The sequence below is a fragment of the Gracilinanus agilis genome, chromosome 3, assembly GCF_016433145.1.
Source record: "Gracilinanus agilis isolate LMUSP501 chromosome 3, AgileGrace, whole genome shotgun sequence".
Classification (NCBI taxonomy): Eukaryota; Metazoa; Chordata; class Mammalia; order Didelphimorphia; family Didelphidae; genus Gracilinanus; species Gracilinanus agilis.
Window position 1 is genome coordinate 169,813,134 of NC_058132.1, and position 26,613 is coordinate 169,839,746.

Consider the following 26,613-nt stretch of genomic DNA (forward strand, 5'->3'; position numbering starts at 1 on the left):
CCAGAACAATAGTTCTCTACCCTAAACTATTTATTTCTGAAATGCTGGTAGCTACCACTTGTGATATACTCTATTTGAAGTTGACCATTGTGTCTAAATGGTGGTATTCATGAAAATCACTTGGTATTGACTTTTTACAAAATGATTCCCCTGGAGCTGCTGCTACAGAATAAAAATTCTTAAGAGATACCAAAACAAACAGAAACTTTGCTCCTGGCTCTTTGAACAGTCAGCTCCTATGTTTCCCTGCTCCTATTCATCTCCTCTTCTACTTTCATGTTCATATTAAGAGAAAAAAAATACTTTCCTGAACTGTTTATTTTAAACCAATAACTTTTCCATTATAGTCTGCCCCATAATCTAGCAGCCTTAAGAAGACAGAATTTAATTAGAAAATTTGAGAATGACAGCACATTCATTATTAATTAATAACTAAGGTACACAGTGCCATAAGAAGATGGAGGTACCAATAAACGATTTTCTAAAAAATTAAAGATCACTTTACATAAGTACTATGAAAACCAGTCTCTCAACAGAAGAGGCAGTATCTGGGATGTACCCAGCAAAAGATGAAATGACTGAGGGCACAAAGTTTCATCTTCTGAGCATATTGATTTCTTAAATAATGCATACCAATTGCCCAACAAATGGGAACCAAGCCAGCCCCTTCCTCAGTTTAGGACTAGACTCTGAAGATAGGGACATAGACTTTTATACATTAAAAACAATCAAACTAATTAAAGTCCAACTAATTAAAAAGAAACAATGCAACACTAGGTAATCTGATTTCTAAATAGATGAAAGATCAAGGACTTTCCAAGTTGGGAGGGAGAGGGTAAATGAATTTCCTGAATTCAGGAAAAAAGCTATCCCATTCCTCCAGTATCTGTACACAAAGGAATGTGGAAACAATAACTGGAAGGGGCCGGTTTTCAGATTAGACATATGGGTTGCTTAAGATGTATAATTATGAGGAAACTCCTTACATTAATTAGCATAGCCTAGGTCCTCATTTAAGGGTCTCTAGACAACAGATATACAAACAGTTCAGTTTCCCAACCACAAAAGGCAAGTTTCAAACAATGCAAAAAGATTTTCTATCAGTTCCTACAATTGAATAAACTTTTCTAACACCACAGAATTTGGACTAGGCCCATAATTAAATAGAAAGGGAACTAAACTAGCTCCAGAATTAAGTCACAAGATGGATTCAGTGTAGTTAGCTCAATTCTTATAATTAACCACTTGTTCTCTTAATCCCTTCAATTTCCTTGAAGAGGGTCCAGACTTTGCATCAATGTAAGGAATTCCTCTTATGGAAATTCCTCCCACCACTGCAGATCAGCAATTCCTCTGTAACTTATCATTTCAATCAATCAATATGCATTTATTAAATGACTACTATGTGCCAGGAACTATGTAAGCATTGGAAAACAAAGACAAACACTAAACAACTCCCCACCTCAAGGAATTTACATTTTATTGGAGAAGACAACAGATGCATATAATAATTATATGTAAAATACTAACAAGAGATGCAGGGTTTTGAAAGGGTCAGTTAAGGTAGAAGGGTGGGGAGTGTGCTAGCTCCTGAAAGAGATCAGAAAAAGGCTTCACTTAGAATGTGGCCTGGGAGGAGTTTTAGAAGAAAAGTGATTCTAAGAGGCAGAGGTAAGGAGTACATTACAGAAATGAGAGACACCCAGTGCAAAGGCACAGAGATGGATCTGAGGAATAGCAAAGATCTAATTTGGCTAGACTGTGGAATATAATAGGAGGAGTAATATATATGACTAGAAAGGTAGGTGGGAGCCAGGTGGTGAAGGACTTTAAATCCCTTCTAGTTCTAGAACTATGATCCTGTGGTGTCAAATTTCAAACTGAAGTTTATATTAGATCCTACAGATAATAGGGAGCCATTATGTTTTATTTGAATAGGAGTGTGGCATAGTCAGACACAAACTTTAGAAAAACATCTCTCTACCTTAGTTGTAGAGTTGAGATTGAGGTTCAATGAGGAAACATGACAATCCTAGATTTTCTTGACATTGAGGCTAACCTTCTGTCAATTATACCATGTTGCCTCTCTGGTTGGATTCTGTCTATTGTATTATTGTTCTTAATGTTAAAATGTGACGGAAATGGTTAATGACACCATGGGACACTGGAAAGAGTGTTCAAGTTGCATACAAGAGACCTGAGGCTGAATAACAGTTCTGATGCTCACCAGCAATGAGATCTTAGGTAAAATCCTTCACTCCTTCCATGCCTCAGTTTCCTATATATAAAATGGGATAAAAAAAAAACTTTTACTCACTGATAAAGGCTTTTTAAATAACTATGATTTCTGCAAGGCAAATTTCTTTTAAAAAAAAAACTTGCTTTTTTTTTTTCCAATTACATGTAGAAACAATTTTTGACAATTATTTTCTGGCTTTTTGCTGTTCAGATTCTCTTCCTCTCTCTTTCTTCCCTGCTTCCTCAAGGTGATAAATAGTCTGATATAGGTTATGCCAGTGCTTTCATGCATACTGATCTCCATCCATAGAGAGAGTTTCCATGTTAGGAATTCTCCACACTAATGACATCTAGTCTTGAATTTAAAAAAATTGTTAGTAAATATTTATTGATTATTTGCTATGTGTCAAAAATTTTGCTTCATGCTAGGAACTGGGCCCATGATAGCAAAGAAATAGAAGGAAAGAAACAAACATTTCCAAAACACCTACTATGTACCTGGAACTGCATTAAGCATTTTACATATATCTTCTCATTTGATCCTCACAACATCCCATATCTCCCATTTTATGGTTGAAGAAACTGAGGCAGAAGAGGCTAAATTACTTGCCCCGGATCACAAAGTTAGTGTTTGAAATTGATTTTGAACTTCTTGACTCCAGATCCACCCCTCTATCTACTTCAGCAGCTAGTTGCCCAGAGATATGAAGGCAAGGCAACACCAAAAGTGAGGAGACAGGTAGGACTAGCATGTTTGGGACTGCAGGCAATGGCACAGGCTCAAAGCAGAGCTCAGGCATAGGTTGAATAGAAACAGAATCAATGAGTAAATGATGTTCCTAAGGAAGGTTTATTTTTTTTTCAACTTATTTGTTGGAGGAGGAGGAATTAGAAGTGTGATTTCATTGGTACATGGAACTCCCAGACAGGTAACTCCCTTTACCAATGCAGATCAACATTTGCTCTGTAAATGGTAATCTTGCAATTTTGCCTGAGGTAGTGAGAAGTTAATGCTTTGTGCAAGGTTATACAAGCCAATATGGATTAGAGGCAGGACTTGCATTTGGAAAACCCCCATTGAAAAAGGAAGGGAAAAGGTGGAGGCTTGCCCCAAGATTGTCTACCATTTACTCAGTCCTTTATCATCTTCAGTCTCCAGCTGCTTATTATGGACTAGTCAATTCACTATTTCAGCTTCTGAGGCTAATAATAAGCCTTGGGGGCTACTGATTAGTTTGCCATGCCTCTCTTGGACACAGTCCCCTCATTTTTAAGTTCATTCTCACTCTGGAGTGTTTTACCCATCCTTTATCATTGTCTCAATTCCTTTCACTGGATGGGTCCCTTACTACCCGTTTCTCCTATATTTATGTTTATCACTGAACAACCGTGTGTAAATTGGACAGATTTCTTGGCTTTTCTATTTTAAAAAAACCATTTTATTCATGATTTTTTTCCTTCATGTCACAGTCATTTTGGAGAGAAGGGGCACCTTTCCACATGACAAAGAAAGGCAACTAAGTAGAAACCATCTGATACTATGTCTACATCTGATGATGCATAAAATATTTTCCCCTATCTTTCTGCCATGAAATTAAAGATGCGTTTCATTATCTATTCTATTAAATGTTTTCTTTAAAAAAGTTTTGTTAATGCTATTTTCATATATACATATATATATATACATATATATATCACTTCATTCATTAACTTTTCAAGTTTTAAGGCTTAGCTTCCTTTAAACCGAAATAACCTTACCTTCTGTTTTATAATCAATACAAGTATCAGTTCCAAGGCAGAAAAGCAGTAAGGGCTAGGCAATTGAGATTAAATGATTTGCCCGTGGTCACATAGCTAGGAAGTGTCCAAGGTCAAATTTGAACCCAACATCTCCCATATTCTGGGTACTCTATCCACTAAGTCACCTAGCTGCCCCTTAACTTCCTTTTAGTGATATTTCCTTTATTGTTCTTATATATGTTCTCTTAGTTCTGCTTATTTCATTCTATATTATTTACTACAAATCTAACATTTCTCTGAATTCTTTGCATTCATAAGTTATTACTATACAATATCCAGTTACATTCATACGCCTTGGTTTTTCCAACCAACTCAATTCTCTTTCCAAACTTTCCTATTTCTTTTAATACCACTAGCCTTCCAACCTACCAAGTTCATAAACTCATTACTATCCTTGACTGCTTACTTTTACCTCTCCAATTACCAAATCCTACTCTTTCTACTTCTATAACATCTCTTACATCCATCTCCTCTCCATTCACACAATCACTACCCAAATCAGGCCCCCCATATTTCTTGCCTGGACTAATCTAAATAATCTCCCACTCTCAGGTCCTTCCATGCTCCAATCTACCTCCAAAACCACCAAAGTGATTTTCTGTCTTTGAAGGCAGGAGGGGCAGATATTTTATAATTCTTCATTATAAAACCACATCACATTGGATATTAAATGTAACTTTGACAATATGGTTTTTCAAGTTTTACCTTGCTCATAGCCCAAAGGATTTTTAATTTTTGAAACTTAATAAGCATCATATAGAATAGGCAATCCTTATACATAGTAGAACAGGAAAAAACAAATTATACTTGAAACTCTGTTTCCATTTTGTGTAGCTTGCTTTTCTTTTAAAGCATATGATAAGATCAACCTATAGATTTTAAAGCCATTCTGCTTTGCTTTGCATTCCTTCTCTTTTCTCCCCATAAAAATGATGCCTTAATGACTCTCTTTTCTTCTTCTTCTTCTTCTTTTTCACTTCTTTGTTATTTTATCCCTATTTCTCTTTGCCTTCTTATCCTCTCTTCACTGGAAGAAGCGGGGGAAAAAGCCCTCACCAAACCAATTTTCCTAAAATGTAGGTATGACTATATTATGACTCCCTTATTAATTAAATTCAAATAGTTCCCTATGTTAGAGGAAAGCTGAGAATGGGAGTTAAAAGGTAAGAGAAAGGACTTTGCACAGATAGCAGTTTGCAGGACATTACCACATGCAAGGAACTACAGAGGCTGTATTCTGGAACGTGGGGACATTGTAAAAAGTGGGCACAGAGAGAATTCTGGGCTTTTGGTTTCCCGTTTCTGGGAAATCCTGAAGCTGATAACTTCTTCCTGCTTGGGATCCCTACAAGTCTAGGAGGGGTTTTGTTTCTTATTCCCTTGAAGCCAAAGCTACATATCCTGTTGTCCAGTTTGATAAATCTTATCTACTGTGTGATCTACTCATGTTCCAGTATCCTGAGAAGTGTTCCCAACTGCTGGCAAGCCAGTAAACTGTCTGTGGGGAAAGGCCTGAAGCCATCTTGGGCCTAACCCAAAGAGGGTTTATGCCTGAGATAAAGGATCAGTCCAACTACTCTGAAAGACTATAAAATCTAACCAAACGTTATCTGGGAGGATTATTAGCATCAGGTAGTTAGTTAGTAGGGAATTTCTTAGAGTAGGAAAGTAGGCAGCTGGAAGACCAGAAGACATCCCTTTGCAGGGGTCTTAGAAGGGGGAGGGTTTAGCTAGAATCCCTTAGATCAGGGTATCCTATTTCCTAATCCTCCCTTCTAGGTTACCTTGGTTTAAAATAAACCCTTGATCTATTTTGTACATCTGTCTGTGAGTCTGAGCACACTGGCTGGGTGAGGTGTTGGTGGTCCTCATCTCTGTGGGTTACTAATAACACCTTGAAATCTCACCTCTACAAAACCATCCCTAAAGACTATCAATTTATTTCACCTATTATTTCCAGAAATATATATGTATTACAGTGTATGTATTTGTATATTTATAATATACATTATTTATATTTGAATACATATATGCACAAAATTATATATCATATATACATACTTAATTACACATTTTTTTCCTCTGGGATTTAAAGTCTCTCATAATCTGGCTCTATCCTATATTTTCAGTCATATTACATATTATTCCTTCACATGTACTATTATTTATTATTCTCCTCATCACTCTCCAACCTGTCTTTCTTACAGTTTATTATAAAAAAAAATTTCTATCTCTTCTCTCTGTCTTTGTATTTATTATTCCCATTTCCTAGAATTTACTGCCTCCTTACTATAATCTCTCAGAATCTCTAGTTTCCTTCAAGGCTCAGTTCAAAAGCTATCTTCTAAGTGAGGCCTTTCTTTATCTTCCTACTTAGTAATGCTTTTTCTTTCAAATTACTTTATATTTATTTTGAAAATATGTATGTTTGTGTATGTGTCGTTCTACCTTTATCTTATGTGATCATTTTATTTGCTGAAAGACGAAAAAAAATTTTTTTATGAGAAATAGAAAAATGTTTGAGGAAAAACAGATAATTCTGAGATCTGAGAGCAAGCGACTCCTCCGAAACCAAAGTACTTACTGATAATAAAGATGGTCGCAGTGTGTTATTTCCCAGCAGTTATTTTATATATGACCCTTTTTTGGACTTTGATTCAGAGTTTTCTAGTTATAAACTGCAAAGAACTATTTGGGGACTATGGGGCTATTGAATATTACTTGTTAGTGTTATATTTGACAAAATATGGTTTTACATTTTTTTCAACTTGGGATAGATGCAGGTTATTCCACATAAAGAGGCCTTAAAGGGAGAAATGAGAAGCTAAATTAGAAACTAGAGCAGTGATTCCCAAAGTAGGCACTACCACCCCCTCGTGGGTGCTACAGCCATCCAGGGAGGCGGTGATGGCCTCATTTTTTTTTTTTATATTACATTCTATTCTGAGTTCAATAAATAGTTTCATAATTTCCAGGGGGCGCTAAGTAATATTTTTTTTTCTGGAAAGGGGGCAGTAGGCCAAAAAAGTTTGGGAACCATTGAACTAGAGCATTAGCACCCAAAAATCAAGATGGAAAGACAGAAAACAGAGGCCAGAGAAGAGAGACAATAAAAGAAGGGTTTTTTCCAAGGTGATCTGGTTGAGCCCTATTGATTAGAAACAGAAAGTATGAAGTTAATACTGGAAGTCTGTCTGATTGGAGAATAAAAAAGCCCTGCTGTTTGAGAGTTGATTGGAAGAAAGATGGCTGTGTGACTTTAAGAGCTGTTGGAGCTTGGGGTTTTTTGCTCTTTAGCAGCACCTACAGCTTCAGAAAGGGGAAATTCCTCAGAATCTTAAGTCACTTGACTTGCTCTAGTCCTTGTTGCTCTTCTATCTTAGAATTGATATTAAGACAGAAGGTAAGGGTTATAAAAATAAAAATCTTGCCTACATTTCCCATTACTGCCTTCTATGTTTTGAGAGTGAAAAATACTTCAATGTCCTGTGAACAAATATTAATAGCTTTGTAGATCCCAAGCTTAAGGGAACTGATTTTCACTTAAGGGTATAATGCTGCCTCAATTCTCCCCTAAGGGAGTAGACCTAGAAACTGCAAATTCTTGGCTTAAGGTTGCTATTTGCTGAATGAACTTAGGGCTTTCAATGACTTGAGAGTGGCAAAGGAGTAGCTTTGTTCATCAGGAGATTCCAAAAGAGGAAACCTTCTGCCCAGCAGTTAACACATGGTACAGACTATTCTCTAAAGAGATCAAGGACTGATCCAGGTTTATAGATGGACTATCATATTGTCATGGAATCACACAATTTGAGAATTGGAAGGGATCTCAGCAACCATTTGGAATCACCAGTATATGTCCAACATATGAAAGTTCTTGAAGACTTGGGGGGGGGGGACGACAATGCATCCTTATTGTGATTACCAACTCATTTACTTTTTGTTCTGTTTAAGAGTTAATGTTGAGGACATCCATGTGGATCAGTGAATTGAGAATCGGATCTAGAAATGGGAGGTCCTGGGTTCAAATTTGACTTCAGCTGTTTCCTTTGCGTGACAAAGACAGACAGAGACAGGAGAGAAAAGAGTAGGGTCCCAGTGCCTCAACTGTACTATACTTTACAGTTGTGTGGGTGAATCCCCAGTTAAATTATAAACTCCCAGGGGGAAGGGACTATTTCACTGTTATCTTTGTATTCCCAGCGTATTGCACAGTTCCTTGAACATTATTTTTGGAGAACCCTCAACTTGTAACATCTTGGTATGGTCAGTTCTTGGTATGGAAACTCCCTTCAGTCATACAGATTGGTGACTTGGTTGTAATTTATAATTCTAGAAGGTAGCGTAAAATGTTAAGACACAACACAACTTTCCTGTGGATGAATAGCTAATATGTGCCAGAGACAAAAATTGAACCAAAGTTTTTTTTGACTCTAGGACTTTTCCACTAGTCAACAGTGTTGACTTATTCATAGTAGCATAGCTTGATTTATAATTCAAAAAGACAAAGATTCCTCTTCTCCCTGAAAGCAATTTTGACTATGATCTTTAAACTGGAAGGTGGTTTTGAGAGAAGCCTAAGAGTTCTTAAAGGGACACACAAAGTATATAAGAAAGAGGCTGAAAGAGCTGAGCAATATAGTAGCAATGGGAACCAATATTTCCAACCCTGATAAGTATTTAAATTGAGCTGCAAACAATCAGTGGCACAGGGGGCAACAAAATAAATGAAGAACCTGAAAGCAAAGGAGATTGCATTAAGCAAGCTGAACCGTGGTAGAGAAGGTAAAACCTCTCTAAAGCCATCAGATTATAGCTACCTTTTTAAAGGACTAAGGAAAGTTCCCCTCTACACATAGCTCTCAAATCTGCTCTTTATCCAACTTTACCTCTCCAGTTCTAACCAATAACAGAAACTGCAATATACTCAGTGCTTACTTTTTTTTTACTTAAACATTTCCTGAATCCTAATTTTTGCCTCAAACATAAAGAGGCCAGGGATTAGTTAGATATCAACATACATTTAAATTGGGTCAGAGAGAGAGAGATCTCTAAGCATTAGGAATTTTCTAGCATATTGGTTTATATAAACATTATAAATGTTAAAGGGGATACGAAGGGAAAAAAGGACATTAATATGCTGTGTGTTGGTGGAGTTGTGAACTAAATCCAACCATTCCGGAAAGCAATTTGGAGTTATGTTGTAAGGATTATAAAACTGTACATACCCTTTAATGTACAAGCATTATTATTAGGCCTGTATCCCAAAGAGATTTCTTTTAAACAAGGAAAAAGACTTATTTATATAAAAATATTTGTCGCGGTTCTTTTTGTGATGGCAAAGAATTGGAAACTGAGATGTACATAAATTGGAGAATGACTGAACAAGTTTTGGCATATGATTGATTGCAATTGAAAACTAATGTGCAACAAGAAATAAGCAGGTTATTTTCAAAAAACTTGGAAAGAATTATATGAACTGATATAGTTAGATGAGCAGAACCAGAACATTGCACACAGTAACAGCAATATTGAATAATGATCAACTGTGAGTGACTTAACTGCTCTCAGCAATATGATGATCCAAGACAATTCCATAGGACTTATAATGAAAAATGTTATCTGCCTCCAGAGAAAGAACTGATGAAGTCAGAATGTAGATCAGAGCATGCCATTTTTCACTTTATTTTATTCATTTATTTGATAAGTCTGTTCCACATGATTATTTTGGAAATGTTTTGCATGATTGCACTTTGTCAATCTTTATCAAACTGCTTACCATCTCAGAGAAGGGGGAAGGGAGGAAGGAAGAGAGAGAATTTAGAACTCAAGATGTTAGAAAATGAATTTTAAAAATCATTTTTACATGTAATTGGGAAAATACAATATAACTGAACTAAAAAAATTAGGAATTTTTCTAATTGGGGGCTCTATGCTATTGTATGGTACTCTAACTTTTTATCTGATATAAATTTCATAAAGCAACTTAGATGGAGCCCATGTGGATGTGAGGGACCATTACTTTGCTCTTCACTCAAAAGCGGTCAACCTTCTACATTTTATTCATCCCTCATCATAATACTGAAATTTTATGTCACATTTCCAGAGGGCCAGATGCCTCATGATCTTTCCAAACCATGGTAGCCATTGGGTGGTATCTGTTGGAGTTCAAATCCATTAGTCTTGGACTTCACTCCCTAATATCCTCTAAGCCTTCCAACTTCTCACTTCAAATGTGAATACCTTATTATGTTCTCTCTGTGCAGAAATTAACTAATTTTAAATCCTGTAATTATGTCTTTAGCTGGATAATCAGAAAAGCTTGTAATCCTCTTTAATTCTTCTTATGCAATACCCTGTAGACAAAGGTTATAAAGACTTTGATGTTTCTTGCCTTTATCTTTAGACATCTGGCTTACTGTTTAGGCTTAATGATGAAATATACTTATTCAGAAAATAGTGGGTGCTCTAATGTACTATTTTGCTGCTCATCAAAGATATGAAAAAAATCATAAAAATGGAAGATATAAGGAAGTGATCCAGAGATGATGCTAAGTTTATTACAACTTCAGGTTTACTCAGACAACAGAGCAAGAAAGGAAAACAATTGACAGCGAATCTAGAAGTGAGGATTGGCCAGCTTGGGTCATTGAGATTTGCTGAAGACCTAGATGCAAATCAATAACTTTCTTATTGAGCCCAGAGTTCTTATATTCATGAAGATGACTCCAAGTCTGAAAGAAGCTGAATTCACTTTCTGACTTTCCTCTATCTTTTCTCATCTATCCTCTTTGGACCTTAGTTTTTTCATATGTAAAGGGGGAGGTTGGGATGTGATAACCCCTAAGGTTCTTTCTAGTTCTAAACCTCTGATACATGATGATCCAATGAACACTAACGATACAGTAGACTTTTTGCATAAAACATAGTCTAGATCTTTAAAAACTAATGCTGTTAACAGAAGTTGCGGTTTCTAGAAATTATTTCTGGGCTATGTGAAAACTACAAAAAAATATATCACCAAGAAGCTCATGGATATAAATTTCATTATTAAGAAAAAATTACTAGAACAAACATTCATTCTGTTCCTAGATAGAGTAGCAACAACAACTAAAACTTATATAATGTTTCAACATTGTTAAACACTTTAATTATTTTGTCTTAAATGATCCTTGAAACTATCCTATGAGAAAGGTGCTATTACTATGCCAGTTTTATAGATGAATTAAATGATGTTGTCCCAGGTTGAATGACTTGACCAAGGTCACACAGTTAATAAATATTGAGGTCAGAATTGAACTGATTCCAAATCCAGTGCTTTATCTACTATCCATGTTGCCTCTATGCATATATATTTATTGTACTAATGATTAATCCATCAGAGAGCTTTTATTTTTTAATATTGCAATAAATTAAAATTTTAATTCTTAAAATTAAATTTTATTTTTTCAATTTATAAAGTGTTTATTGTCTCTTCTTTTCACCTCCTCCCCCAAATAGGTAAGCAAAACCCTTAAAACAAAAAGGCATCAAGAATCAAAATGATTTCCAAATTGGTCATGTGTAAAAGTGTATGTCTTATTTTGCTTATATTTAGTTCATTGCCTTTATGTCAGGAGGTGGGAAATATTCTTCTTCAATGGTTTAATTAGACCAGTAGTCATTGGGATGATCAGAGTTCTTAAGTCTTTCAAGGTTTTTCATAGTATTGTTTACTAAATGATCGGCATAATAATGATAATAATTATAAGATAAGTAGAATTATAGATTTAGAGCTGTGTCTACCCTTAGTAGTTACATAGTCCAACCCCTTCATTTAAAAAGACTGAGACCCTATGGATTGAGAGCCAGGCCTAGGGATGGGAGGTCCTGAGTTCAAATGCGACCTCAGACACTTCCTAGTTGTGTGACCCTGGACAAGTCACTTAATCCTCATTGCCTAGCCCTTACTACTATTCTGCCTTGGAACCAATATATAATATTGATTCTAAGATGAAAAGTAAGGGTTTAAAAAAGAAAAGTCTGGGGTCCAGAGAGATTAAATTACTTCCCCAGGGTCAGATAGAGAATAAGTGGCAGAATTAGATTTTGACCCTGTGTTTTCTGATAATCAGATTCACTGGATGCTCTTTTTATACACATTATCTTGTTTCATCTTCACAATGTATATGAGAAAGGGTAGTGTGAGTATGTCATTCCTCCCCCCTCCAATTTTAGACATTAGTAAACTGAGGCTCTTAAGGATTAAGAGAACTGACAAAAGCCACACAACTTATTTAAAATGGCAGATCCAGAATTCCATTGAGAGTATTCTGATTCCAAGTTCAGTGTTCTTTATCACACAATCTCAGGGTAGAGAATGTAAAGGAAATGGGGAATTTAATAGACTAGTGGGCTGGAATAATAATTCCCAGCTCCCTCTGTTAAATGCAGTTATTAGAAAGAGCTACCTTGACCTCAATGACTTCATGGTCAGAACAGGTCTTGTGTTATCTCTGGAAGCTTACTGTATCTAGAGCCCTTGATATTGTCAGATTTTAATCACCTCTAGAGCCTTTGGTCTCACCAGATGTTAGTCTCTCCTCCCCATTGTCACATCCTTCTAATCCCTCCTTCCCAGTTGAAGTTTATTTACAGACTCACTCAGGGTGAGCCCTCCTTCACTTCCAGCTGGGTGGGACTCCCACTGCACTTCTTCTGAGCTGATGATTAGAGACCCTTGTTGTTACTACTTGGCAGTCCTCTTTATTTAAGATTAACACCTGGTCAACCAATAAGCATGTATATGTTTACTGGATTACTTTTCCAGAGAAATGTGCATTGGATTAGGATTGAGAGTGGGAGGATGAAATGGAAGTATTTAGATTGAGGTAAATTTTTTTAGATATAGATAAATATATATAGAGATGCAATAAGAGATGGATGGTTAGAATTAGTTAAAATTCCATATAAAATACAATTCTGTTAATGAAGTATTTCCTGTTTGAGGTTCTTGGGCATCCTGATTAATGGGTAGGGAAGAATGATTTATAATGACCATATCAATTATTTTATGTAACTAGGTGCTCTTAAAGTGCTTGAAGAAATGTAAATTGTTTTTAACATTTTGTTTTATTGATCCCAATTCACCTATGGTTTGGAATATCTTCCTCTAGTGCTATCAGTTTGAGTCCCCACTGGATATATTCCCTCCATTGGTAACTATGAATGACTGATGTCCCAGTTCCATTTAATCAATTGAGATGTTAGCTTTTACAAAGGGATATTTCCTTTGAAGACACGAGAACAGAAAAGAAGAAATATTTCCCCCCTGGCATCTTAGGGGCATACTCTCCCCATATCACCTTAGTCTCTGGAAGAAATTGGCTCAGACGGAAAAAAAATTTTTACATGGAATTGGTCTCACCAAGTTCACATCCAAATGTGGCATTGCTGCCAGATGTGTTGTCATCTCAACTACTGGCTTTCTCTAGCTAGGCTGGTCCTGAAGGATTTTCTCTGGGTCATAAATTCTGGGCTAGCTTCAAGATGAAGCATAAAATCCACTGCTAAATCTTAGGTAACTTGCTTTCCTGTTATTAGGTTATTGCTCCTACCTTCCTTTACCTGAAATGAAAAAGATTAATAATAATAGCTAACATTTTGTAACAGTTACTTTCTGCCAGGTACCATACTAATCACTTTATAATTATCATCTCATTTGATCCTCATAATAACCCTGAGAGATTGGTACTATTATAACCCCCATTTTACAGATGAAGAAACTAAGGCAAAGGTATACTGGCTTAATCAGTCACATAGCTAGTACGTATCTGGAGTAACATTTGAACTGGAGTCTTCCTGATTCCAGGTCTGGTGTTCTGTCCACTATATCACTTACCTGCCTCTGATTCAGGCAAAGAACTTAAGCCCATATTCATAGTGTATTCTCAGTGCCTTGCACAGTTCCTTGCACATTAATTTTGGAGAACCCTCAACTTGTAACATATCTAGTGTGGTCAATTCTTGGTGTACAAACTCCCATCACTCATGCAGCCTGGCAATTTGGTAGCAATTTATAATTTTAGAAGGTTGCCTAGGATATTGTGAAGTAACATGATTTGCCTGTGGATGCATAAATGTACCAGATAGGAATTGAACCAAAGTTTTCTTGGCTCTAGGCCTTGCCCACTAGCCACTACACTGTTGACTTATTGATCTTAGCACAGCGATTTGAGAATGGGGATGTACTTGAGAATTAAACCAACAGCAAGAGATCCAACTGAAAATAGTGCCAAAGGCTGAGTAATGCCTTTTAAAGATATTTCAGGTTGTGTTCTACAACTACAGTCAATTAAAGAGTGCCATGTTTAGCAGATGGGAACCAGTTTTACAGAATATTCATACATTCTCTAAAGTCTCTCCAAGGTACTTTTGATTACACATCAAGAGGACTGACCTAGAAGCAAGTCTCCAAAGCCCATGAAAGCCTACAAGGTCTGAGCTGGTTGGTCAGTCTCCTTTTATACATGCATTTCCTATAAGCACTTACCTTGAAAGAACTTTTTTTTAAGTCTTCATTTGAATACTAACTATAGTTTATTTAAGATTTGAATTTATTGTTTTATTAATTTTACTATTATATTGTATATTCATTTGTTATTTTATGTATTTATTTAATTTGTTTTTCTTTTCTAATTTTATATCTTTAATATCTTTAAGATTTTTAGGTTTTTGAAACATTATAAAACATATGTCATTTGATCCATATAAGTCCTCAGGGAGGTTAAAAGAGTAGATATTATCATCTCTGTGTTATTGGTGGTGGTGGTGGTGGGGAATAAAAAGAATCCTATTTTAGCTTTTGCATCAGCATAATAAAACTTTCTTTATTGCTTTCTACTTCTCAGGACACTTTCAAAAATATTCTCATTTGTCATTTCTGTCTTTACAGTAACTCATTTGTAATTACAGTTTAGATTTTGGTTATTGTATGTATGTGTGTTTATCCACACATGCACAATGTAATGAGCTAAACCTTGTTTTGGTGCTACCTGTATACTGCCCCTTCTCTCCATTCACACAGCCACTACTCTTGTTCAGATCCTTATCATTTCTCTTCAGGGAAATTTTATTAGTCTTCTAATTGGTCTTCTTGCCTCAGGTTTCTCCCCACTCTGGTCCAAACGCCATAAGACTTTTCCTAAACAGACCTATATGTGATCATGACACTCCTTTTCACAGTAAACTCCAGTGGTTTCCAATTATCTTCAAGGTCAAATATAAAGTCTTCTATTGGACAGTTGAGATTCTTTGCAACCTGGATCTTTCCTACCTTTCTGTCCTTATGTTTTACTCTCATCCATGCACTCTGGAGTTCAGTGATACTGGCATATTCACTATTCCTCCAACACAACATTCCATTTCCCATCTCCATGTCTCTGTGCTGACTGTCCTCCATGACTTGAATGATGCCCCTTCTTATCTCTGCCTCTTAGAATGCCTGACTTCCTTCAAGATTCAATTCAGATGCCATTTAATTCAGGACCTTCCAAGCCCTTTCCTCTTTCATCTCACCACTTGAATTTCTCTCTGGTTACCTTCCTTCTTTGAATATAGCTTCAAGTGCATATTTATCTACATGTTTTCTCATCATTAGTATGAATCTCTTTGAAGACAGAGATTATTGTTGTGGCTTTGTTTTTCCCTTTCTTTGTATGCCTAGCACTTGACCCTGTGTCCTACAAATAGTAAATGCTGAATTAATCCTTCTTCATTGTTTTGGTTCTTACAGCAACCCTAGGACATAGCTTAGGTAGGTATTATATTTCCATTCTATAGATGAAAAACTGAGGCGTACAGAAGTAAAATCATTTGCCCAGAGCTATATACTTAGAGTTAGCCTTAGGTTTTAATCATGAGCAATGTACTAAGACCAATATTTTTTCCACTATCCATGTTCGAAAATATAGACTAATTAAAAACTGATCCAGTATCCCAGTTCTTTTTCTCTGAGTCTTCCCATTACTCACTCTAATACCCTCCAGCATTCTTCCATCTTGCTAGTTACTATGATATTATAGCTCTTCCCTGGCTGGCTCTTCCCCAGAAAGTCTAGATACCCCAAGATCAGACCTTCTTTAAGAAGATAAGAAATGAGGAAGAGACTCTAAACCCTGGGGGTTTTATGATGAAAGTTTGTTACTCACCTAGTGGGAACACTATAAAAGGCATTTTTGATTAGGGATAACATTTTCAGAACTGGAGGCTCATCTTTTTAATACCAATAGTCTGTTAATGTTCTATGGTTATGAAATTTAAAATTACAATTTCCAAGAAATGAAAATGATTATAACTCAGAAGAGAAAAGAGAGGCATGTGTTGTGCAGAAGGTAAACATGAATGATCAATTATGAAAACATCAATGAACTGTTTAAATTCTTTTATGAAGAAGTAATACATGAATTCTCTCCAAATTTTGTCAACATCACAGGTAATAGAGGGGATCTAATTATACAGAGGCCTGAGAGTAGTCCTTTTTATGTTTTGATGATATTCAATGAAGAATGGAAAGGGAACACAAGATAATTCAAGAGTTTGGAGAGGAAGGTGAAAGGAAAGGAAGAATGGTGAAAAATTATCTCATATTATGATTGACAAGTAGATACCAAAAAAATGATGAAGAGGAGGAAAGAACAAGTGATATTTTTAAATTGCTATCATTTGGACTTGGTGAAGGAGTGACATATACACATGCATAGTTGGGTGCAGAAATCTATTTCACCCATCAGGGAAGTTAGAGGAAAAGGAAAAGAGGAATATAAGAGAGGGATGATAAAAGGAGGGATTAGTCAGAAGCAAAACAAACTCAGAAGGAGTAGAAGAAAAGAGAAAAATAGAAAATAAGTTAAAAGGAAATAGACAAATAAGGATTCTAATTACTTATTTGCTCTCTCATATATATACACACATACATATATATACATACATACACACACACACACACACACACACACACACACACACACACACATATATATATGGGGTAATTCACCCATAAAGTGGAAAAGGACAGCAGAATTGATTAGAAATCAGAATCCAATACTATGGTTATAAGAAGTACATTTGAAACAGATGTACAAAGTTCAAGCAATGGACTGGATCATTACCTATCATACTTCAACTGAAGTAGCAAAATAAAAAGATAGTAATCATCTTCTCAGAAAAAGGAACAGCAAAAATAAATGTTAACTAAGAGATAAGCAAGGAAACTACATTTTGCTGAAAGGTAGAATAAACATGAATTAATATCAATACTACATATATTCCCCAACAACAAAATTAGAAATCTTTCTCAGCTCTGAATGGTATCCATACAAAAAATTGATTATACATAGGAATAAAATTACAAAAACTATGGAAAAACATCCTTTATGAACAATAATAAAATAATATTCAATTAAAAAAAAGATATGACCTGGAAGTAATATGTGCAGTAAGTTTGAGAGAGAGAAAGCATGAAAGGCAGTTTTACCACTTTTCCATTTCTTAGGCTAGCCCTTTTTCTTTGAGGGAGGCAGCAAACAGATCTTAACGATTCTTATTAGCTTGGCCTTTGAATTGTGTCTTATGCTGGTCAGTTTCATAAGTCTTATAATTGACATTATTCAAATTATTTCTGACTTTGCCCAAGTCATGTTGACCCAAAAGTCACTGACTTGCCATTTTTATTTGTAATCACATTTTAGGTTTTGAGATGTGTGTGGGTGTGTCCATTGTGAGCTACTAAATCTTATTTTGGTGCTACATCCACAATAATTTCTCCCCATCTGACCCAAGCACAGGGACATCATTTCATGGGTTTTACTATAAATATTCATGAGATGCTCCTGCAGAAGCTTATTAGTGATCCCAATGTGGATCTTAATTTAAACCTGTCATGTCTAGGGAAGAAATGGATGGGGAAATGATTCCCTACCTTGACTGCAGACTAAGAAGGCTGAGTCTGATTTTGTCTTAGAAACAAAACAAAGCTCCTTCCTTCTTCTTCCAAGAACTGTGCAACAGATCAGGTACAATGAGAAGTCAGGCCAGGTGAATATGTTGCTGCAATTAGTTCATTTGAGTCTGCTAGGAACAGCCACTGTGTTAGAGAAGAACAATGAGATCTGTTTCCACGAGGAAACCAGTGTTTTACTGCCTCTTTTTCCATGCTGTCTCTAGCCCTGCAGGACCTCATTCTTGCATATGGCAGCATTATAGAACTTAAGCTTTCTTCCCAAGGGAAAAAGCTTATAGAGAGTTGGCAAGAATTTCTACAAGGATTGGTCTTTCTCAGCATGTGCTAGCAAACATGGAAATTGGTTCAAGAGAGGCACCTCTGTTCTCCCCTCCTGAGTAACTAACAGGCTTTCTATGTGTTGGAAAAAGGCACATTTTAAATTCCTTCCAAAACCAGTGTTATGAAATAGATGGGGGTGGAGCAGACAGCTTCATTCCAAGACACATGTGAGCATTGGAACCAGAAAGGAGAAGGAAATACAAGGTACACAGTAAGGATAGAGTCAATAATTGATTGATTAAACAGCAAAAGTACTAAAATTAAGGAAATTCTTTAAAAGTCTCCTAACTCACTCTAGAGAGATAACCAAGCTATTGATTCATCTGAATCCCTTAAATGCTGCCCTAGTACTTCAAGTAACTTCATATGTTCATAAAATCATTTATTCAGAGGTGGAAGAGACCATAGAGATACAGACAAACTCTCTTATTTTCCAGATAAGGAAATTGAGGCCCAGAAAGGTTAAATAACTGCCCAAGGGCACAGGGAAAAAGTGGTAGAGCAGGGATTTGAACCTGGGTCCTCCAATGACCAATTCAGTAGGCTTTCCATTGTTCCACACTGCTTTTCAACTAAAACTCCCAGAGAGTGATCATGTTTTGAAAATTGCTCTTGTTAAATAATGCACTGATGATTTGGATGTTGACACCAGAGTCCTGTCCAGAGTAAACCTCTAAAAATGGCCAATACCTATAGATCCTTAACCACTGACAAAACTATGTATAAAACTCAGCATCATTAGAATGCTCTTATGGGCTGTTTTGACTTTTCTTCCCTTATCTGTGCATATCAATAGAAAAATTTCCCCTTCCCTGATTAATGTTAGTGCTCTCTGAGGCAGCTAAGCAGCACAGTAGATAGAGAGGCAGACTTGAAGATGGGAGATCCTGGGTTCAAATCTGTCCTCGGATACATCCTAGCTGTGTGATCCTGTGCAAGTCACTTAATCCCATTTGCCTAGCCTTAGTTTTTCTGTCTTAGAGTTTTTCTGAACAAGACAGAGTTTTTATAAAAATGCTAGTACTTTCTCTCAATTGTCTATCTCCAATTTATCATTGGTATACAACGTAAATGTACGTGTGGCATGTTGTTTAATGTTGCCTTTTCACTTTCTCTGCCCTTAGCATGGAACCTGGGACGTAGAAGACACTTCTTTAAAAAAAATTTTTTTATAACCCTTATCTTCTGTCTTAGAATCAATACCATGTAGGTTCCAAGGCAGAAGAGTGTAAGGGCTAGGTAATGGGAGTTAAGTGACTTGACCAAGGTCACCCAGATGGGAAGTGTCTCAGGTCACATTTGAACCCCAAACTTCTTGTCTCCAGGCCTGACTTTCTATCTACTAAGCCCCCTAGCTACCCCATAGTAGGTACATATGGAATGTTTATTGACTGACTGACTAATGTAGAAAGCTTATGTCTAGAAAAGTCAAGACTTTCCGGAAAGAAAAGACAAGTAAAATTGGCTGCTTCCTCCCTACTCTCTTAGAAAGTCTTTTCCTAGTTCTTCTCTGGTGCTTACATGGATTTAAAGTGCAATTATGGCCTGGGAAGACCCAAACTGTTTTCATTGTGAAACAGAAGTATTTCTGTGAGATATTTAGCAAGAGAGAAAATCTAATATGTCCCCAGAGACATAAAGGAAGGAGAGGTCCTCTGAAAAGATGGGAATAATTAAGGTAGGATTTTCACTAATCAAAGGTTCCAATAATGTTTTTGTTTGTTTTTTTAAACTTAGTTAGCTGCTCTCTTACAGTCCAGGGGAGACAACATGCAAATAACCATATACAAACAGAATATTTATAGGATACCGTCTGTATTTGACTGCATGTTATCCTCTCTCCTTCACCCCCATTAAATTGAAGCTCTTTGAGGTCAGGGACTGTGTTTTGTCTCTTTTTCTATTCCCTGCACCTAGCATAGTACCTGGCACATAATGGGTGCTTAATAAATGTTTATTGATTAATTGATTGATACATTTGTCATCACACAAAAAGAAGGCACTTAGACTCTAAACTGCACAGATTTACAGCAGGAAAATGAAAAATTTCTCAATTCCTTAATCTGATCCTCTGCCTAGTATCTCATAAACTATAGGTTTCCTGAGAACATCCTCCCTTCTTTTTTGTCTTTGAATCTCTGGCATTTAGCACTGTGCCTGGAATATAGTTAGTCTTGTATTTTTTTTTAAACTCTTACCTTCTGCTTTAAAATCAATATTATGTGTTGGTTCTAAGGCAGAAGAGGTAAGGGCTAGGCAATGGGGATTTGCCCAAGTCACACAGCTAGAAAGTGTCTGAGGTCAAATTTGAACCCAGGACTTCCCATCTCCATACCCGGCTCTATCCGATGAACAGCTTCCCTGCTCTCTTATTCCTTTATAAATACTTTGTAAGTTTTAGCAAAACCCTTGACTAGACCCTCCTTTATCAAAGAAGTAATCACATTGGATGGGACTTTCTGTTTTTCTTGAGCAGATTATCCACTCTGAATTATCCTAGATCATTTTAAAATCACAGGATGACTTTTCTTAAACTGGCTGGTCCCTTAAGTGGATGGCTCAATGAGAAGATGCCCTTCTGTTTACTCTCATCATTCACTAGAATCATTCCTCCTGCTGCCATCAACATTTGCTTTAAACCTACATAGACAGGCAGAGACAACTATCCATCCCAGTCTCCCAACAAAGCAAAGGACAACAGCAAATTTACTCCCTTTGAAAGTCAGGAGAAAAGTCTTCCAAGAAGTCTCTAGGAGTCCAAGGAGGGCTGGGGAGATCCAGGTGCATTCTTGAGATCCTGCTTGGCTGAGGTCAAGTATGTGTGTGGTGTGTCTGTGTTGTGAGTGTATCCATTGAAACATACCACTCCACAGCTGATTCCACTTCTTTACTGTCTTCAAGTCAAATCTTCAAGCATTGTCAAGTTCCTACTATGTTCCAGGGGCACCTAAGTGGCCTAGTGGATAGAGCACCTTGACTTCTAGTCAAAAAGACTCCACTTTCTGAGTTCAAATCCAACCACAGGCATGTAATAATTGTGTGATTCTGGGCAAATCACTTAACCCTACTTGCCTCAGTTCCTCATCTGTAAAAACAAGCAGGAGAGGGAAATGGCAGACCGTTCCAGTATCTTTGCTAGCACCTAGTGCAGAGTCTGCCACATAGTAGTTGTTTTAGTCATTGACTGACTTTGTGACCCCGTTTGGGTTTTTCTGAGCAAAGAAAAGCAAAAGATAATCCCTGTTCTCTGAACTCATTGTCTAATGGGAAATACAACATGCAAATAACTTATATATAAACAGAATAGATTGGAGATCATCTTAGAGGAATGGCAGTAGCATTTAGGAGTATTGGGAAAGCATTTTTGTAGCAGGTGGAATTTTAGCTGGGACCTGAAGGAAGTTAGAGAGCCGGGGGTGGAGGAAGAGCATTTCATACATGAGTGAAATGCCCAATGAAAATGCCCAAAGGGTCTTGTGTGCAAGGAACAGCAAAGAGGCCAATGTCTTTTTTTTCCTTTTCTTTTAAAACCCTCACCTTCTGCCTTAGAATCAGTACTAAATATTTATTGGTTCCAAGGAAGAAGAGCAGTAAGGGCTAGGCAATGGGGGTTAAATGACTTGCCCAGAGTGACACAGTTAGAAAGTGAGGTCACATTTGAACCTAGGACTCCTATTTCCAAGGCTTGGCTCTCTTTCTCATCTGAGCCACCTCTCTGCCCCAGGCCACTGTCTTTTTTGATGTTATTTTAAAAATAGGGAGTGAGAAGAGGAAGGTGTCAAGTTCTGTGAGTCTAGCAGTGTAGAGTTCATACTCCCAGTATGAAAACACCATCCACTGATAAAGATGAGCAGCTCCTCTATAACAGACAGTCTTATTTCCTGGAGGCAATCAAGAAGAGTTTTGTGGATCCACAACAGGTTTGTTTTCCAGAGACAAGACTTGAACTCATACCTTCCTGATTCCAAGGAAAGCCCACTGTCCATTATAACACACTACCTTTTGTCTTTATGACTTTTTTTTTAAATCAACCTTGTTATTTCATCAGTAATAGAGAATTCCTTTTACCAAAATAAATCTGTACCTTTTCTACAACTTAAGAGGGATGAAGAGTTTCCTGGAGCATGGAGAAGCTAACTGAATTGCCCAGGGTCACATAGTTGGAGTCAGGATGACCTGGGTTTGAATTTTATCTCTGACTGCTAAGAGCAGTTCTCTATCCAGGTCTATAGAGATATTTGTCATATCTCTGTATCTCATGGATAAAATAATCCACATCCATCCTTGATTCAGTTGAAATGAGTAGATAGCTTCTCTACTCATTATTTACACAAAAATCCAAGTTCAGAGAGGATGCCAATTGACCATTTTTAAATGGCAAGGACCTTCTTATGAATATTCGTGAGTTTCCCAGAGAAAAACTCTTTCCTCACTGAAATCTGGTTTCTTCTGCAACTTTTCACCCATTTCCTGACATCCTTGTGGCTCACAGACACATGGTGGCAGTAAAGGGCTATAGTCATCATTATCAAAGCTGATGACTTTACTTGATAGTCTGCTCCATCCCACTGGCCTTTGGGATGTTGTCAGAAATAAAGCTGACATTCCACATAACTCTTCCTGTTGCTTCCTAATGAAGCTCCCACCAAAGATCAGGCAGGAGCTTTGCTTTAACACCAAGGACTCTCTCTTGATCTCTGCAATGAGCTATAGTCAATGGGCTGAATTCAATGGATAACAGTGAAGTTGGAAGACAGTCCCGCTCTAAGTGGTTACTCTCTGGGAAAAAACAACATTTTAGAAGACCAGGGTGGCTTAAGGGCTAACTCATATAGGTTTGTGGCTGACTCCAGAGGCAATAGAAAGAATTCACTGTTTGGCCTTCTACTAGAGAAGACCCAACATTTAGGTCAGCCCAAGAGGCACTCATGCAGAAGTATCTATCTTATTCTTCTTTCCTGATGTCTGTTACATTTGATGCTGTTGGCCATCCTCTCTTCTTGAAAACTTTCTCCTTTGGGGGTTTTCATGATGATATTTCATCCTGGTTCATTCATTCCATTTCTCAGACAGAGATTTCTCAAACCTCTCCTTCTCAGTCTCCATTGCTGACTCATAGATGCCATACTTCCTAATTATGGGAGCTCTCCAGGGCTCTGTCTGTTTTAGGACTTCTTCTACTTCTATACTGTCTTTTTTGGTGAAATCTCCCAAGGGTTTAATTTATGCAGATGATTCAAGATCTCTAAATCTAGCCCCAGTCTCTCTTGTGATCCAAACCCACATCACCAACTACCTATTACATATTTTAAACTAGAGGTACCAGAGACATCTCAAACTCACACATCCATAACAGAACTCATTATTTTTCCCTCTCTGCCTTTAATCTACTCCTAAATTTCCCTATTTGTCAAAGGTACCACCATCTTTATAATCTCCCAGTTTTATAACCTTAAGACTAGATGATTGCTAATATTTCTTTGGTTTTATTTTACTGGAGGGGGACCAATAATCAACTGAGACATGTTTCTCCTTTCCCCAACTTAATACTTCAAAATGACTCAGAAGCAGGAGCAATTAGGAGGCTCAGTGGATTGAGGGCCAGGCCTAGAGATAGGAGGTCCTGGGTTCAAATCTAGCCTCAGATACTTCCTAGCTATGTCGCTCTGGAGAAGTCACAACTCTCATTGCTTAGCCCTTACCACTCTTCTACCTTAGAAATGATACACAGACCCTAAGATGGAAGGTAAGGGATTTTATTTTTTAAAATAATTTTTAAATGACTTAGAAGCTCCTTGCTCCAATGATGATAATAAGGCCTCTCTCTGTATCAATGGGGATTGGCCAGTGAAGGGAAGGAGGGAAGCTGCCCTTTCAGTATACTTTAACAGAAATTAACTCTACTTGGGGACTTTTTTTCTCTTCCTCCCTCTAAAGTGGGATATGTTAAATCTCTGAAACTTCTGAGGTAGAGGAAGGACACTTTCCCCTTTTACACCTTTATGTTGGTTTTAAACACTTAACTTGAGCCTGGGTCTTGAGTCTCTGACTGCTCCTTCTGCTTAGTGGTGTATGGGTGTCTGAATAGTTATCTCAAGGAAATGTCTTCTGAACATTCAGGTCAGAGGTTGGGCTATTTCCCCCTGTCCCTAGTAGTTTCTCCAAGAGACTGCAGAGAGAAATCCATCATACATTTGATACCCACCAAGGGACTTAATAAATCCTGAACTCTTGAAGTTGCCATTACTGGAAAGTCTACCTTTAAAAACTGGCACAGGGAAAGAAGGAGGGGAAAGGTGAAGAATTATATCATTACCACCATACCAAAAGGGAAATCACATATTATGAGTGAGAGATTATTCTAGCCATTCACTCTAGGAAGAAACACTTCAAGCAGAAGGGGGAAAGACCAGAAGTGGGGAGGACCCCAAAGCTTCCTGAAGAACTGAGGGGGAATATGACCCAGGCATTTCACTTTTTGTCATTCAGTTCACCAGAGGAAATTGTTTTTCTAGTGACTGGCATCATAATCACCTCCTTATTCCCACATACCTCATATATCTAATCAGTTGCCAAATGTTGTCATTTCTACTTCTACATATCTTGCAATCCCCCTTCTGTCACTTAGCTACCAGTACAACTCAGAACCTCATCGCATAAGATTTGGACTGTCTCCATAGTCATCTCTTAAGTTTCTCCCCATTCCAAGTCATACTATGCATGCACCAAAGTGGCATACCTAAAACAGTTCTGACCTTGGGTAGGAATCAGTCTCTCTCTAATCCTTGGTTTCCTCAGCTATAAGATGATGGATTTGAATCAGATGATTTAAGTGTCTTGCAGATTCAGTATAGGACTTGAGTATGTTTTTTTCAATGAATGAGCAAATGCTTTGGTTATAGAACATAACCTTAAATGTATGATGTATTGGGGGGTTAGTCATTGATTTGCCATTTAAATATCTGCATTAATTGGTTGCTTACCACGTGCATTTATTATAGATGGAATCTCAACTGATTGTCATCTCTCTTCTCTCCCACCTTAGGTAATATGTTTTTGGTGAATCTGGCTTTGGCAGACCTGGTGGTTGCCTTGTACCCCTACCCCTTGATCCTGATGGCCATTCTCCACAATGGCTGGGCCCTGGGTGAGATACACTGCAAAGCTAGTGGATTTGTGATGGGCCTTAGTGTCATTGGCTCTGTCTTCAACATCACCGCCATTGCTATTAATCGGTACTGCTGCATCTGCCACAGCCTTGGCTACAAAAAGATCTTCAGGGCCTGGAATACTGTCCTCTACATCTCCCTCATCTGGGTCCTCACAATTATTGCCCTGGTGCCCAATTTTTTTGTAGGCTCCTTAAAATATGACCCCCGCATCTATTCCTGCACATTTAACCAGACAGCAAGTACCCACTACACCATTGCAGTGGTGGTGATCCATTTCCTTGTCCCTATCACCATTGTGACTTACTGCTACTTGAGGATCTGGGTGCTGGTGATTCAGTCCAGGAGAAGGGTCAAGTTGACCATGAAGCCCAGGCTAAAGCCCAGTGAGGTCAGGAACTTTCTCACCATGTTTGCGGTCTTTGTGATCTTTGCCATTTGCTGGGCTCCATTGAACTTCATTGGTCTTGCTGTAGCTATTAATCCTTTGGACATGGCTCCCCGGGTTCCAGATGGGCTGTTTGCCACCAGCTATTTCCTTGCCTATTTCAACAGCTGCTTGAATGCCATTATATATGGTCTTCTCAACCAGAATTTTCGGAAGGAATACAAAAAAATTATTTCTTTACTTTGGATACCAAGGCTTTTCTTTCAGGGCAATTCCAAAGACGGAAGTGATGGTGAAAGGAACAAGCCTGCTGCTTCAAACAAGGACCAACCAATAGAAACCAATGTCTTGTAATCTTTCTATACAGCACCTAGTAGAAATCATAGCATCTAGGATGAGTTCTCTGACAGAGAAAGGAAAAAGAACAGTGGAGTCTAACTGGGCTCCAGGATATATTTTTTTAAGGCAGCAATTGACTGGTGGAGTCTCATCCTTCAGATGATCAGCTAACTTTGTACAATATACTCAATGGACTTGTATAGGGACATTATGGTTAATTAAACTCATGTGTTCATCATCTCTTTACAGAGTGACACTTGTCTCTTTCATTTTCTGCATTATAGCCCTGGGTATTTGGTGCATCTGAGGACAGACTAAAGAGCTCCATAAAGCATCAAGGCTTTGATTTCCTGTCCCAG

The 26,613-nt window shown here is 37.4% G+C and overlaps 1 protein-coding gene across 1 annotated transcript in view; it reads left to right on the forward strand.

Annotated features, from left to right (window-relative positions):
- The window catches only part of MTNR1B (melatonin receptor 1B), a 28,933-nt gene extending 2,664 nt beyond the window's left edge, over positions 1 to 26,269 (forward strand). Inside the window, exon 2 of the mRNA XM_044668996.1 lies at positions 25,404 to 26,269. Coding sequence (XP_044524931.1) covers positions 25,404 to 26,269 — 866 coding nt within the window. The remainder of the gene's footprint in view (positions 1 to 25,403) is intronic.
- Positions 26,270 to 26,613: the final 344 nt, after the last annotated feature.